This window comes from Mustela lutreola, chromosome 4 (assembly GCF_030435805.1).
Source record: "Mustela lutreola isolate mMusLut2 chromosome 4, mMusLut2.pri, whole genome shotgun sequence".
In the NCBI taxonomy this organism is placed as follows: Eukaryota; Metazoa; Chordata; class Mammalia; order Carnivora; family Mustelidae; genus Mustela; species Mustela lutreola.
In genome coordinates this window covers 149035874-149052653 of record NC_081293.1, presented here as the reverse complement: position 1 = coordinate 149052653, position 16780 = coordinate 149035874, and the positions used below count along the sequence as shown (strand labels likewise).

At 39.0% G+C, this 16780-nt stretch overlaps 1 protein-coding gene across 1 annotated transcript in view; it reads right to left on the bottom strand.

Annotated features, from left to right (window-relative positions):
• The window catches only part of DNAH11 (dynein axonemal heavy chain 11), a 322374-nt gene that overhangs the window by 58605 nt on the left and 246989 nt on the right, over window positions 1-16780 (bottom strand). Inside the window, exons 64-65 of the mRNA XM_059171331.1 lie at window positions 13656-13891; window positions 12370-12492 (exon numbers count right to left, since the gene is read on the bottom strand). Coding sequence (XP_059027314.1) covers window positions 12370-12492; window positions 13656-13891 — 359 coding nt within the window. The remainder of the gene's footprint in view (window positions 1-12369; window positions 12493-13655; window positions 13892-16780) is intronic.

Genomic DNA, 16780 nt, shown 5'->3' with positions numbered 1-16780 from the left:
AAAGAGAAGCTACAACAGGTGTGAAGAACAACATAACACTTGCAAGTATGGCTATTATCTTAAAGTAGTCATTCACAACACATTTTCCAGCCCCATGCCCCCACCAAGCAGGACTTGACCCTGACACTGGATCCCACGGAGAATCATGTGGGCCAAGAATCTCTGAAGCTGGATGGGGTTGCTCCCATATGGGTTTTTTCCATCTCTCCAAAGGAGTGACCAATTCCTGCCCCTTTTTCTCAGAATGCCTGGTGTGGAGGTTAAAGACCAATTATACAACTTCAGATCAGATATAAAATTATTTTCCCCAGTACAAACAGTATGGTTTTACCGGATCGGACAGAGGGTGAATCAAAAACATTGTTTCACCTGGTAGACTTGTACTTTTAGAGCAGGAAGTTCCCCTAGAGATCATTCAACTGATTCCCTTTTATGGACCCAAAGAGTTTATGACTTGCCCAAGGTCACAGAGCTTAGTGGCAGAACTGGGACTAGAACCTGGGTCTCTAGACTCCTAGTATAAAGTTCATTTCACTGCACCATACTGCAAGTTAATTTGCTCTGTATGAGGGGGACAGCTGGTGACCCCAGCCGCCGTCGACCTGACCGTCGATCACAAGAGGCTACTGAGAGCTTATGACCGACTCAGTACAATCTGTGGCCACCAGAGAAAAGAAGATAGAGATGAAGCCCAGAGAACATCCCCTGCTGATCTTTGCTTTGACATTCTGTCCTTGCTTATGAAGGAGAATAGCACTGATTGTTGAGGTGTCCAGGTCTAACCAAAGAGCTGAATTTCTGGTAGCTGAATTCATCAAATGAATTAATTTATAAAATTTAAAAATAAATCACTCAACATACAGAAAAATTTTCTATCTTCTGGCTTTAAGGGAAAAAAGTAGTCTTTTAAATATGCCAAATGCTCACTAGTCAGCTGCATAAATTATTGTATAAAAGACTATCAACTACAAAGTAACTATTAATTCAATTTTTTTCATAGGTCAGGTTTACATAAAAATCAGGTACATTGGGAACTTCAAAGTTCTTTCAGAGATTATTCAAAATCCAGCCAAAAGGGGCTTTGGGATGAAAAGATTCCTAATGTCTTCAAGTCATAGGTCATTTCTACTGTAGAGGACCGATATAAATACACGTGAAATGAATTTATGGCTTAATAGTCACAGCACATCTGTGACAGACGTGAGGAAACATTTCTCCCAGAAATGTGACTGTGAGATTCTGAAATGATTCTGAAAACCAGAATCTCTGTGAGTTGAGGCACCATTATCTCAACATAATCATGATGAGACTCTCAAGGTGGAGATCTTATATTCAAGATATCTACCCGGAAACAGAGGAAGTATCTTCTCCTTTTGTTGGAACTGTTCTCAAGATTTAGTGTAGCTGCTGCTGAAAATGCCATCAGTCCTGGATCATAAAAACCGAAACGACTTTTCTCTAGTGATTAGATATTCTGAGTACATGAACAAACACCATCATTATTTTTTATGGCCATCTAAAACAGAACTTGGAAAAGCAGCATATTCAATTTAGAAAAAGGACCCGGCTGCAGGAGGACTGTTTTAAGAAAGATTTGCAAAACCTTTCTCATGGTGCTGTGGAGAGAGAAATTTCCTGCGACACTGTATTCGCACCCTGAGGGGCCTCCCTCTATGATGGGCAATTCAGAGAGCTCACAAGTTCCCTGGACTGGAGGAATTCTCCAGGCCTCTCACCAGGTCCTGCTTGTCAAGGTAGAGAGATGGCAGGTGGGTTTTGAGATAAGAAAATAATATAGTCGTTGCAGAAAAAACACACTTAGGAAAAGAAAAGGAAAAAAACCCAAACTTTTCAATGGACATCTAAAAGCTTTACTACATGTCCTGCTGCTTCAAATTAAATGCTTCTCAATGAGGCTTGGGAGCCCCGATGGCTCCAGCCTGGAGCACAGTGGCGGGTGGCCCTCGCCATGCGGCTGTGTTACTTAGCAACCCCATTGGGGGGGCCCCCATGGAGTTGGTCAAACCCCTGCTCCTGGGGAAAGGTTTGGGCTGAAAGCCGCACAGCTGGCAAGATGGCCCAGGTAAAGGAGGAAAGAAGTGCTGAATAGAAATGAGTTAATTGTCTTGCTGCTTCATATAGTTAATAAAACCAACATGTCCTTCTCAGATAAAAGCAAACTTCAATTTAAAAAAAAAAAAAAAATGCTTGTGCAGGGACTCCAGGTACCCTCATGCAGAAAGAAATAAGGAAGCTAAAAAAGAAAATCAGAGCAGATTATTTCCCTTCTGGGAAACAGAATATGTACACCTTTTACACATATTGTGTTCAATATGATGACATATGTATATGTGTATCTCTTTCATATTTCAATATAGCCATATTTAAATATTATAATGTATCATGATAAAGAAATTCTGGTTCTGTTTGCTTTTTTTTTTTTTTAAGGAAATTTGCTTTTTTCTAAAGATTTTATTTATTTATTTATTTATTTGTCAGGGAGAGAGAGAGTGCACAGGCAGAGGCGGAGAGAAAAGTAGGCTCCTTTCTGAGTAAGGAGCCCAATGCGGGACTCGATCCCAGGACCCTGGGATCATGACCTGAGCTGAAGGCAGCAGCTTAAACGACGGAGTCACGCAGGCATCCCAGAAATTTGCTTTTTTTAAGAAAGTAAAGATTCTTTATCTGTGACCTATTTGGAATTTGCCTTCACATCAAGTCAAACTACTACCCAAGATGACTATGAGTGTGTGTGGATTATCTATAGACGTGAATGTTTTGTTTTTAATTATTTTGATTTATTTGAAAGAGAGAGAGAGATTGCAAGCATGAGTGGGAGAGGGCGAGCAGAGTCCCCACCAAGCAGAGAGGCAGATGTGGGGCTCGATCCCAGGACCCTGAGATCATGACCAGGCCAAAGGCAGATGCTTAACCCACTGAGCCACCCAGGTACCCCTGAATGTTATTCTTAAAAACAACAACAACAACAACAGCTTGACCGAATTTAACAGAAAGGTCTTTCCTGTAATTAAACCTTATGTTGCATTTAGAAATTAGGAGGGACTAGAATGCTGAATTCAACTATATCAGGGCATGAATTAACTTGAAAATTAAGCAATTCCTATCCACAAATATTATAACGATAGGACTACATACCTCCTGAGTTTATTTAAAAAGAAGCTCCTAGTTCAAGAGAGCACATTTTGCCACAGTGTGGGATTTAATTTAACATGTTTCCCTATCTTAAGTCCAACCCAAGCCCTCATCTATTTAAACGGATCTAATATCAACTGTTGTACAATCATGTAGCATCAACCCCATGGGTTGATAATTTTACTGAATAATATTACCGAATAAACTGAAACCTTGCTAACTGTAAGCAAGTCTCCCAATTAATCTTAATAGCACTTTTAGGAAACACAGTCATGATAAATATCTGTAAAGTATCTTTCATTATAATAGTTCTATAAAATAAATTTATAATCATATAGTTAATATTTGTTAGTTGTAAGTTTCTTTATATGACATGCTACTTAAGGATTCATTAAAAGGACAATTACATGAAAAATATAAGAAAAGTATAAAGTGTTTTTTAAAAAATATTTATATGCTCAGAAACCATCTGAAATACATCTCACAGTAAGGTTGCTCCAGCTAAGATTAAAGTTAAAAAACGACTTCAATAATATTTGGGGGGGATTTGAAAGATTGAAGAGATACAATTTTATGAAGATGCTTCACAGATCAGCAGCTTTCCTAACATGTAAGCCAGTAAATTTGCTTTGCAAAAAGTACACGTTGATAAATCTTCTCCGATATGTTTTCTGTCGATTGATATGATAAGATGTATTTTAGTTAAAATTAGGATTGTCTGGAGTTTGGTGAATTTAATTATTTGTAATTACCCAGCTGTTGTCAGCCTGTGGCCATTTTATGACAGTGGTATCTACTATGTGGGTCAGGTTCAACTGTATATCTTCTCAAACGCAGATTTAATGTGCTATTGATGAAACCATTACTAGAACCAAATTAAAGTCTGGGCTGATGTATTGGTCCACAGGGACCTGTCAGACATGAAAGGAGTAATTAGTATTCATTACTTCATACTCCGCAACATTCCAATTATTAATGAACTTCAACTTTTGGACTCTGCTGTATCTATCACAAGCATCTTCTCAGACATTCATTATTAGGAAGAATCAACTAATATTGGTTTTAAAAAGGCCCCGAACACAAACAGAACTAAAATAAACAAAAGCACTTATTAATATCAGAAAACTCTGTGAAGGATGTGACTTGCAAAAAAAATGCAAATGATATCCCACCTGTGTGGGAGGACTGAGAGGCAGTGAGGACATGCTGGGTGAAGAGAGGGTCGCTGCAATCCTTGTGGGTTGTGTCCCCCCACCCCCTTTCCTGGGTTTCAATGCTACCTCTCCTTTACAATGCGAAGGGAAACATCTGCAGCCACAAAGGTAGAGAGAGAACAACATAGACATGTAAAGATGGAAGGGAGCAGGAAAAAAAAATTAAGTAAAATGTTCATTGCTGGACATGAGAATGGGATGTCTGTTAGAAAATTTACAACCACGTAGGTCAGTTTGGGATGTGATCAAGGCAAAGTCAAAGTTTTTCTGTTCCTGTTCTGATACTACAAAAAGGTATCTCTATTATAAAAGCCCAACTGACCTTTTCCCATCATTTTTCTCTTCCATTGTTTTCTCCTCCTTATTTACTTCACCCAAAGAAAGAAAAATAATTCTTACATTGACCAGTTTAATTTTGCATATCCCCTCCTAGTGTGTGTGTGAATTTTTAAAAAAAAATTTTTTTTTTTTTTTTAGAGTTACATGAAGTCGCAGGGAAGCATTTGCTTTGTTAAACAGACATTTTATCAGGTGGAAATACTATCATTAAAATATCAAACATTATTCCAAAGTACTTTTAAAGCTCTTGTAAACAAAACTAATATCAAAACATGGAGCATCCTCAACTTTTTCCAATCAAAAATAAGAGGTGGCCAAAAAAAAAAAAAAAAAAAAAGAAAGAAAGAAAAAAAGGATGTAGAATAGTCCCTCCTAGGAAGAGGCGGTTAATAGGACTGAAAACACAGCTTGTCTGTATTCCAGAAAACAGCAGAAGGGCGTGAGTCACTACCTTAGTTCTCTGAAACCCTCCCTAGATCTTCTACACTAGTGGTGAGCATGTGAGTTTGCACCAACACTTTGGAAAACAATCTGGCATTAGGTTTTAAAGCTGATTTGTGCACACACTCTATAGCCCAACTCTTCTTCTCCAGAATATAAACCTTGAAGACCCCCTTGCCATGTGCACCAGTAGATGCATGTACAAATATGCAAACATTCAGCATATTCATATGCACAGCACCATGGCCTGTAATAACCGAAATGTCCTTCAATAACAGTATCAGATACATTGAGGAACAGTTACAGCTCTGATAATGATGATGATGAAAACCAAACAACTGGAGCTAAAAACAAGAATTCAGGGAAATCTTAGATATGGAACAGTAGAAAATTCGAGTCCCTTTATATACATAATGAGGACACCTTTGTAAAGCCCCAACTCAAACAAAAATAAATCAATGTACTTTAAATAAAATTTCGAAATGAGAACAAAGTTTAGGATACTACCTTTGGGAGAGGAGACCCAATGGGGAACGAGAGGAGCACAAATGCAGCTTAAAGAATATTGGTCTTGTTTCTGCTCACAGTTTGAATGGAAGATATATATCTAATTCATTATTAAATTAGAATATATATATTCTAATATTAGAATATATACGTTCTTTTGTGTATTATGTATTTTATATGTACCAGCACTACATAGTACAATTTAAATAACCAAAACTCTCTCCTGTTTTTAGAAGTCGACTTAAAACATCAACGGCTAGGACTGATTCCCTGTTTACACATCCCCCATCCAAAAAAACAATGTCTTACTTCAGGATCTCTGGCTTAGCCTCTGATTCAAGCTCCCAATCACCCACATACTGTCCTTCTCACTGGTTCAAGATTTGAAGTAAATAAAATAAAAGACTACCTATTTTTGCTACGTTGTATTGTTTTTTTTCATCACCAGGTAAGAAAACAGAAAGAGAAAAAAATGGCCTACACGACTTAATCCAATTCACCAAACTAGAGGGCAGTGAGCCAAGACTTGAACCGAATTTCATCTTCCTTCTTCTACTCCAGTGCTAACTTCTAACAACCACGTGCGAGCGCGTAAGCCCCAACCCAGAGCTTGAAGTCTCCCTTGAAAACAAATGCTCACGCAGCTAGTTCCAGACCATGGACTGATCATTGTATTTACTTTCCCTCCCATGCCAAGTCCTATGGAAAAGATGAGAAAATATATGTTAAAAAGAATAAATTCAACATCATGTTGGAAAGAGAACAATGAGTGGAAGCAAAAAAAAAAAAAAAATGAGGAATGAAAGAAATTGATGATAAATATCATGGAAATCATTAGCAAAAGTTACCAATAAACAATCTTAGAAGACTAATAAACATATCCTTATTAACAATCAAGGAAATATGAAACAAAGCAGCAATGAGATAAGGATTCTGTTATCTGATGTTACTATTGGCACTCACTCACGATGCCTTATTTCCTATGCTCTGTGATTTTTTGCCCATGAACTCATATACCTTGGAATTATAACCTGTACAATCCTCTGAAATCTGGGTTTATGTACATAATTACAGACAGGACTTTTGTTTGTGTCTGTCTGTCAAGTACACTGGGGTGGGACCAATCCAGTCCTGCTTAAAAATAAGTTATTGGCTTGAGGTTTTTAGGTCATGGAAGTAAAAATCTGTCTTAAACATTTTTGAGAGAGACCGTTTCTGATTAGGAATTCTCAGGGGACATTTTCCCAATTCCTCTCAGTGCCAAGGTACAGAGAGAAAAGCACTCCTTACTGCAGGGCTGGGTTTTGTTTAGTTTTTGACAAATTTACCCTTAAATTGAAGGGATGGCCCCCTTGAGGCACAGCAATCTCTAGTCAGACTTCACACCTTCAACGGACTTGGTCCAGGCTCTAGGCGTCCATCACAACAGAAATCCACGGTCATCAGGTTTTAGCAGAAACCTCAAGAAGAAAATCAGCTTTGGTGTTCCTTGTCTATCCAATTCCCACTTTTTGGTTGCACTTTGTCAACCAAGTGCCAGAAGGTGTGACTATTTTACCATATTTTGTTGTTTTTCAGCACTCACACATCTAATCTGCCATAATGCCCGAAATAAGTCCATGTTTTGATTATTTTTACTTTGGTTAACCATCTTTCTAAAGACATAGATGTTTCTTATCCATGGAGAACTTGCAATTTAATACAGATACAGCACTGGAAAAAAAAATCCTAAGAGGGACAGATAAAGGCAGGATGTCACAGTGGCCCAGTACAGAACGGACTGTGAGTGGGAAGCAATGAAAGTGGAAACGTAAAATTCCCATTTAATTAATTAAATAGCAGTTGAACTCTGAATTAAGTGAATTTGGGATCTGTAGAAAGACAAGGTAAGTAAAATAGCATATCATAGGAGGGGGCAATTAATCTGTGTGAATGAAGGGAATAAGAAGTATCAAACAGGTAAAGCATTTCAAGGCCTCAGAGAAGAGCTTCATTTCAATTTAATGTAATAGGCAACAGAGAATTCTTAACAGATTCTTCAACAGACCAGCAATGGAAACAATATTAGGGAAAGATTATTTTAACCCCTCTCTGGGTTGGAGAGGAATGAGCAGAGTGAGAATGTAAAGACGTTACTTCATTCAGCGTAAAGAAATGAAAGGTCTGAACTATACTGTAAGATGTAGATAAAAAGAAAGAAAGAAAGAAAGAAAGAAAGAAAGAAAGAAAGAAACATGAATTCCAAAACACTGATGAGAAAATAAACAAGGTTTAGGGGAAAAAAAAGAGTAGGGAGAGGTATGATGTCCAAGTGGCACTCACAGGAATTCTACTGAAAGAAAGTAGTGCCTATTTATTTGGAAAAACTTAAGAAACTATGTTTCCACCTATGTATTAAACTTTATATGATCATAGGACATTCAAGACGACATTTAGCTTTTCTCATCTGTGAAGTGATTGTGACCTCTGATCTTCTGACTGGAAAAGATGCGCTCAAATAAATCACACCTACAGGGGCTCCTGGGTGGCTCAGGGTTAAGTGTCTGACTCTTGGTTTCAGCTCAGGTCATGATTTCATAGGTCTTGGGATCAAGCCCGTATCAACCTCCTCTCTCAGTGTGGAGTTGGCTTCAAGATTCTTTCCCTCTGCCCCTCCCCCTGCTCACATACACGTGTGCGCTCTCTCAAAAATAAATACATCTTCAAAAAAAAAAAAAAATCACATCTACTAAGCTGGTTTAACTACCTCTCCATGTACATATTCCCCAAGATCTCCTTATCAAGCTCCATACTCACATGCCCACTGGCTTCTTAGACTTCCTTTCTGAGAATCTTAAAGTAGGACCTTCATCTTTGAAAGTCTAATAAAAGAAACCATTACCTCTTTCCCTACACTTATTCCTATTGCTGTACCACAACTCCCCATAAGTCACACCATCACTTAACCTGGCAGAAGACTGGAAATCACACTTGAACCTTCCGTTTTTTCCCTACCAACAAAATCCCATTAAAAACCACGAACTGATAAAATTAACTCCTTGAGGGATGCCTGGGTGGCTCAGTCGTTAAGCATCTGACTTCAGCTCAGGTCATGATCCCAGGGTCCTAGGATCAAGGCCTGCGCTGGGATCCCTGATCAGTGGGGAGTCCGCTTCTCCTTTTGCCTGCCACTCCCCCTGATTGTGGCTCTCTTGCTCTTGCTCTCTTTCTGGCAAGGAAATAAATAGAATCTTAAAAAAGAAAAAAGAAATTAACTCCTTGAGAATTCTTTCATTTGTCCTCTCCTGCTTTTCTAGTATCACTGCCTTATTTAGGGTCGTATCATGCCTCCACAGGATGACTGCCATTGTTTGCTAATTAGATCCTGGCCCTATGGGTTCTGGTCCATTTCCCTTCAATCAATACTTTACAACACTGGGGTACCTGGATAGCTGTGTTAAGCCTCTGCCTTCAGCTCAGGTCATGATCCAAGAGTCCTGGGATCGAGCCCTGCAGCCCGTTCCTTGCTCAGTGGGGAGCCTGCTTCTCCCTCTCCCACTCCCCTTGCTGTTCTCCCTCTCTTGCTGTCAAATAAATAAATAGAATCTTTAAAAAAAAAAAATGATGCCAGCAGCATGCCCTTTCAGAAATAAATCTGACTATATTCCTCCCAGCATGCTTATGAGTCTTCACTAGCTTCCCCACTGACCTTCTCATGATTCTCAAGTGAAAATATGGAGACTCCATACTCCAGAAAGTATGGAGACTTCATACTTTGGATCTGCAGGCCCCAGTACAGTGCCTGGTCAACAGTGCTCAGAGAAGGTCCTTTGGATAAGGACCACTGCTCTTGTCAGCTAATGTTACTGAGAAGAATGGGCCCCTTTAGTGTGTTTGGGGAAAAGAAAAAAAATTATCAACCTATAGAAAAAGGGCCAATTTAGAAGTGATCTGTGGGTACCCAGGACCTTCACGCTCTGGAGGTCCTGCCCATCTCTCAGGCTTCCCTTCACCCCTTTATGCCTTCCGACCCAAGACTCTCCACTGATGTGGATCCCATTTGCAGTCCTGCCCAAAGCTGTGAGGCTGTTCTGTGTTCCGCTACTTGGTTTTAGTTCTCTCATTCCAAAATTCCCCTCTCCCACTTGTCTGTCTGACAAAGGCCCACTCATCTTCCTAGACTCATATTAAATGTCAATGTAATCTCATGTCATTTTTTCCACAGTCATTCCAAGTCTCCACTCTGGCAATGATGAACCCCTGCCATGAATACTTCTATCGTCACACCAACAGCACGGTATTTCTTCTGTTTCCTATGGAAATGGAGCTTCCTTAAAAGATGGCTCTCTCCCCTATCATACTTTGGATCTGCAGGCCCCAGTACAGTGCCTGGTCAACAGTGCTCAGAGAAGTTTTATTAGTGACTGATACAGTATGTAAGGAGTCCACCAGCACTCAGATTCTCTGGAAAAAGATACTAAAAAATCTGCAAGGAGAGAGGGAAGGGGGAAAAACTGGAGATACAGATAAGAATTTACACTCAAGTAAGTCATCGTCCCCACATGTGAGGGTTTAGGAACTAGGATTATTAACGTAATAACTACATGTGGTAAACACCATTTGTTATATTCTTATGTATCATTCTAAATTCTCTTGGTCTTTAAAAAAATGCTGGAATGATAAGATCAGTTCCATAAAACCTAATAAAGAGTACATATTCAGGAAATAACATAATTTGGAATAAGATATTCTAGACTGTGATAAAGCCTTGATGCTCTACATAAAATAATTTGTTTCTGAAATATAAGACTTCTGGGATTCACAATAATAAGAAACTATAGCCATTCTGAAGAAAAACTGTGACTCAAATTTTTTAGTCCCTGGAAAATTTAAATTTATATGTATATAATACATCTGTGTATATACATGTATAATATATAATATACATATAAAAATTTAAAATTTACATATAAAATATATTGTATATTTTATTTATATTCATTATATACTACTTATATATGTAATATACTATTTATGTAATACATAAAATTATATATTTATATTTATTATATTTATATTATGTATTACTTATATATTAAAATACATATATAATATGTAAAATATAAAGAAAATATGAATTTATATTATTTTATGTATTACATATTTTATATTTGTTTTATTATGTATATTTTATGTATATTTATTATATATTCTTATATATTTAAATACATATATAATATATAAAAAGAAATAAAAAATAAAATCATATTATATATTTATAATGTATTTAATAATATAATTAGAGAAAGAGAGAGGGAGAATGAGAGGGAGAGAGAGAAAATCATTAAATTTCTTATACCTAAATTGTGTTATTAAAGGTCCAAGTTTAAAAGAAGAAGGTCCGAGTTAAAGCTAGAGAATGTGTATTTCACAAACAAAAAATTTTAGGTCTTTACTAATAGAGCCAAAATCTTAATAACGAAGATTTCACTTCAGTGACATTCAAGATTCTACACTGTATTTTTAACACATCAGACGCAGCTACAATTATATTTATGTCAGAGTTGCAGCTTGTCAAGTAGCTTATTAAATTTTTCTAAATGCTTGGCTGGGTAAATTTTGGCTTATTAAACAATTATAAGTTGTCAGTCACTGTAAATGGATTTACTTGTATAATAAATACTCGACTAATCCGTTAGGGACTATTTAAAAAACAGAAGTTAGTTATCCTTAAGTAGACCTATTTTCACTTAAAACTGACAGGAATAAACTGGTGATAGAAAGGAGACTGTTAACTTTGAGGCAGAGACTGGGTGTCAAAGAAGGGTGGGGGAGAAATTTTGAAATCATAGCTCTCTGAAGGAAAAAAAAAACAACACATAAGAAGAGAAGGAAGCCCAGTGAATTGTCTAGGGAGTGTCGGTTTCCTGCATGAAGGGGCACAGAGAGCATATGGAATGCCACCACTCCCATGAGCCCGCGAAGACCCGGTCAGAGACATGCTGGCTGCATGTGACTTTTCACACATTTATAGACCGTGCTATGATGACTCCTTGCAGATGGCTTCCCTGCCTCTGGGACAATGTCCTGGACAGTCAGGTGTCCAGGAGAATGGCAGCTATCTCGAACATCACACAGAGCTCACAGGGCATGTTCTCAAGTTGTTGGTGGCACCTCTGCCAGTATGGGAATGATTTTAAGGGCCCACTAATGAATTTTTTCAAATTACGTATTTTCCACATATTGTAAGTGTATTAGAAAAAAGAGAACTAGCCCAGTAAACCCCTCATTTTGTGGATGTCTTTACTTTGGATGAAGCTGAGTTAAACCAAAAACAGTGAGTGGACTTAGAAGTGTCCTTTGGAAAAACATTAAGTAAATAAGGATAGAGAAGACAGGCAGTTTAGGTAAACACACTAAAGGTGTTTTGCAAAGTCTCAAGCTTCTATGGTATGAACTGATCAAGCAGCAACTACTTGCAGATTTGTGACAATGCATTTTTTTTGGTTTATAAATCAGGGACTGGATAACTTGAGTCTAAATCTACCGATGACATCGTCTTCAAATCTAGATCATGTTGAGGTTGCTTCTTAGAATGGAGGTGCCACAGAATGGAAACTCAGAAACATCACTAACAAGATTCCAATGGACTGTGCTGATTTTGAGGCTAACAGAAGCTGCTAAGTGTATTCATATGTAGCACAAAATTAGAGGTGAAAAATTCAAGAAAACTTACTTTCCTTTTCTAATGGTGTTTCTGCCAAGCAGGGGACCAAGCACTGGATCTAGTGTTTCCTCCAGATTTTCAACTAGGATGACATCTCCAAAGGCCAAAGCAGTTTCAATGGCATTCAAAAACCTGAAAATTCAATCAGAATTGAGATAATAGCATGTAAATAAGCACAGGAAAAATGTCCAAAATTATTTATATTAAATTATATTTGATTTAATGTAGATTTTTAAAAATGAGACAGACTAACTTAGAGAAAACTGTTTCATAAAGTATTCAACTAGATTACACAGAAATTCATGATTAGATTTTAGGATGAATTACACAGTGATATTTTCCAAGTGAAAATCAACAGTATGAGTAAGTCCATGTGTAAATTAGTTCTTTTGACAATAACCATGGTTGAGACAAATGTAACTTACCCAAACACCATAAATTTAAATTCATTTAATAGGTCCCTTTTTCGAGGGAAAAAAAATCCAAAATATATTAAATGCCTTGTGGTTTAGTCAAGCATTGATTTTTTTTTTTTAAACCTTTAAGTTCTGTCTTGGCAAGTGGTAAATTATCACTATATTTCATCCTCCCTCTCCAAACATAGGCTCTCCCCCTCAAAAATAATTTCTTCAAGTTTTCAGATAAGCAAGGAGTACATTTATCTGCACAACGGCAGAAATTCCTTATTTCGTTTTCTATGTGAAAAGATGATGAAAGGGTCAAATCAAATACCAGTAAGTCTAAATTATTCAATATTAACTGAAGACCAACTTCATCCAAGACAAATTTATCAAACAGTAATGTCATGAGGCGCCAATGACAGAAAGTCTCAGAATAGATTCCGTCCTCCAAGGCAATATACAAAACTTGACTAGGAAATTCTCTTCAGGCAGCGTTGGGGTTGTAGGCACCCTAAAATCCTACAACACGCCAGGTGTATGTTTGGGAATAGATTTCTCACCCACTGACCATTGCTGTGTTGCCACATGCCAAATGTCCTCAGGGAAAACGGTCCATCCTGTTCCATTCTTGGCCTCAGGAAACCCACCTATCTTTCTACTCTGGTGCAGGGTTTGTTCTCACCTTCAGCTTAATTTCATCTTCAGGTAAGTGGATGCCCACCTAACAGAGAAGCCCTATCTACAAAGATACTTTATGTGAAGCGTGAGCAAGCAGATAAACAATACTGCCCCCTTTCACAGTAGCAGAGAGGGCAGGCAACACTGGGACTTGGCAAAAATCAGACCCATTTCATGGCCGTTCAACAAAAATCCAATCCTGCTGATTTCACGTACCCTTTCTGGCCCAAATGTGTGACCTTCAGGTCTGCTCCGTACTTATTCTTGATCCACTTAATTCCCTGCTGCTGGGGATCGATCATCAGGGGCCAGCGCTCACAATGTGTCAGGATAGTGGCGTTTTCTGTCGACATTCTGTCACTGGGCAGCCCCTCATTATTCCAGGTGGCAATGGTAGCGTCGTCTGTCAACATGGCAACCAAGTCCAGGCCTTCGGTTATAGGGATGGAAACCTTGAGAATCAGAGTTGAATGCAGTCAACTGCCAGGGTAGGAGAGAAAAGACTCCATGCGACAGACAAGGAAACGAGAGATGAAAGCCAAGACAATAACACCTGCCAATTCTCTCTGGGCTCTTGGAAGCCAAATGCAGCTCTTGCTGTGGAACACAATTTGACCCTATAGACACGGTACTGACCGTTCTGAAATCTGTCAAATTCAATATTCAACATGTGGTTTATTATTGCATCTGACTTCAAGAGAAAGAAACGTGGCCCTAGGAGACATTGGCTGTTCCCCCAAGGGGAGGAAGGCCTTAGACAACAGAAAGAACCACAGGAGAACAGAAATGTACTTGCTCTGGGGGTCATCATCCCACATGAGCAAGGCTCAAACACAGTATCTTGCTCAGGCAATTCATCCTGTAGCACAGGCCAACATTACCAAGAGATGACTTCTCTTCTGTGGGCAGGTCGACGGGATGTATTCTCTGCCCTGGGGCTGAGATGGCAGCCTCATGTATCTAGCATGAGGAAGGTTGGGAGGGGAGGGGAGGGGCAGAGGGCAGCGGAAGAGAAGCAAACTCCCGGCTGAGTGCAGAGTCCTGCAGAGGCCGCGGGGAGTGGTGAGGGGTGTTGATCTCACAACCCTAAGATCATGACCTGACCTGAAATTATAAGTTAGATGCTCAAAACTGACTGAGCCACCCAGGTGTCCCCAACATCTGTTTAAAGAATAAGGATCATTCTTTACAAAAGTGGACTTTACAAAAATACACAAGACTATAGAAGGGAATTTATTAAAGAATTTCTTCAATCAGTCATCCAACACCAAATATTTATGGAGCACCTCCTATGTACTAAACCCCATGTGGTGGCTGGGTGAGGGGCTAACATGGAAACATGCCTTCAGTAGAGAAGGCAGTAAGACCCCTACATAGAATGGGCCAGGGGCGGGGGGTGGGTGGCTGGGGTGTAGCAGCAGTCGGAATCAAGACTTACTGGTTGGCCAGGGATCTGCAGCAAAGAAAATGGCGGCAGGATTCTTACAGTAGAGCTGTGATGCAATTCATGTCACTATCTCTAGAGAAGGTGGCACAATAGTCCTACTGTCTCTGACCACAATGTTATCTTAGCAATAAACTCCATCTCCTACCAACAAGCCTTGGGACTGACACACAGTTTTCTCAAAGACACGAGAAAATCGCTATCTTTTAGAACAAGCATCCTTCTATTAGCAAGGAGTGTGCAGCTTTAACTTCCTAACTTTGACTTAAGGGAAACAACTTGTAACAACCAGAGGCTTTAAATAACTTGAATTTCTGATGCTACAAGGAATAGGAGACAGTACACATGTAGATCTTGTGTCCAAATTCCACAGTTTGAATTGCTTAAGCACCTACTGGGCACACAGTTGAGTGCAGGGGATCAAAGAGAACCTTCCCTCTCCCTTTTTAAATGATCATTTTCATCTACTAGGGGAAAGAGAGCAGGTAGCTCACACCAAAGAGGATCCTGACTGCTGTGTGAGACTTTGACACTGAAATTTTTAGACACAAATTTCAGGATATTTTCTTGATAGCACTGTGTTCAGATAGTTGCAGGAATACATCAAGAAATTTTTTCATTGGAATTTTTTTTTTTAGATAGCATAGGAATCGTTCTCACAATCAACTTTAACCTAGGCTTAGGCAGGGGAAAATAAACCTCAAGTTATAGGGGTAGACAGTGTATTGCTGAGCGAAAAAAGTCAGTCAGAGAAAGATAAATACCATATGATTTCACTCCTACGTGGAATTTAAGAAATAAAACAAATGAACAAAGGGAAAAAAAGCAAGCCAAAAAAAAAAAAAAAAAGAAAGAAAGAAAGAAACTCTTCAATACAGAGAACCAACTGATAGTTACTGGAGGGGAAGTGGGGGGATGAGTGAAATAGGTGAGGGGGTTAAAGAGCACAGTCATCGTGATGAGCACTGGGTATGTATAGAACGGTTGAATCACTACGCGGACACCAGAAACTAATCACACTGTACACCAATTACACTGGGATTACAGTAAAACCACCATGAGGCTGCTGAATTAAAACAATGAAATAAAACACATTTCTTTGAAAAAGACAGTGACAAAACTACTAATATTTATAAGGCTTTAAGTGTTTACAAAAGTTATCACATACATTCACTCTTTTCAATGTCTCATTTAACTTAGAGGAGTTCTGGCAAGTAGACCTCTTTGGTTGTCTGTTTTTGCTTGGGACACTGAGGCGTAAAGAGGCTAAGAGCGCTAACGACTCCATGTTTTGTTCTGTCTGTTAACTGCTAGGTCAGACTGATGAGCAGATTGTAAATGCCTCCATCAACATGTCCAGGTCTCTGTGGCATGTGCCAGAGGATAACAGCTCTGGATGGAAACAATTCTGGGTAACATTTTTCTTAGACCCACAGGCCATGTATGACTACTACCCCTGTCTTGTTGGGTCACCGCTCTCTGAGCTACTCTTTGGAAGAAAGCAATTTTGAGTAACAGTTTAATTTGGACCCTCCAGGCCACATATGCCCACTGTCCCTGTCCTTTCAGTCCCTGCTATGCTGCTCTGGTTCTTCCCCATCCATTCTCCAGACTCACGCTCCTGACGCTGCACATTCTGACAACCCTTCCCACAGGCCCTTTAGTAGCCTGATCCCATTTGGACCAAATTACCTTGCTCCCACTACCCACTCATTTTCACCAAAATACCAGCTCTCACCTAAGGCCGTGGTTCTCAACCCCACGCTGCATTTTAGAATGTGCCAGAGCTTTCAAATGCTGCCAACGTGTAGTCTCCCATCTCTAATGACTCAACTTTAACCAACATCACTATATTTTGTAAGTTCACACCCACATAATCTCAGCATGAGGCTGGGGG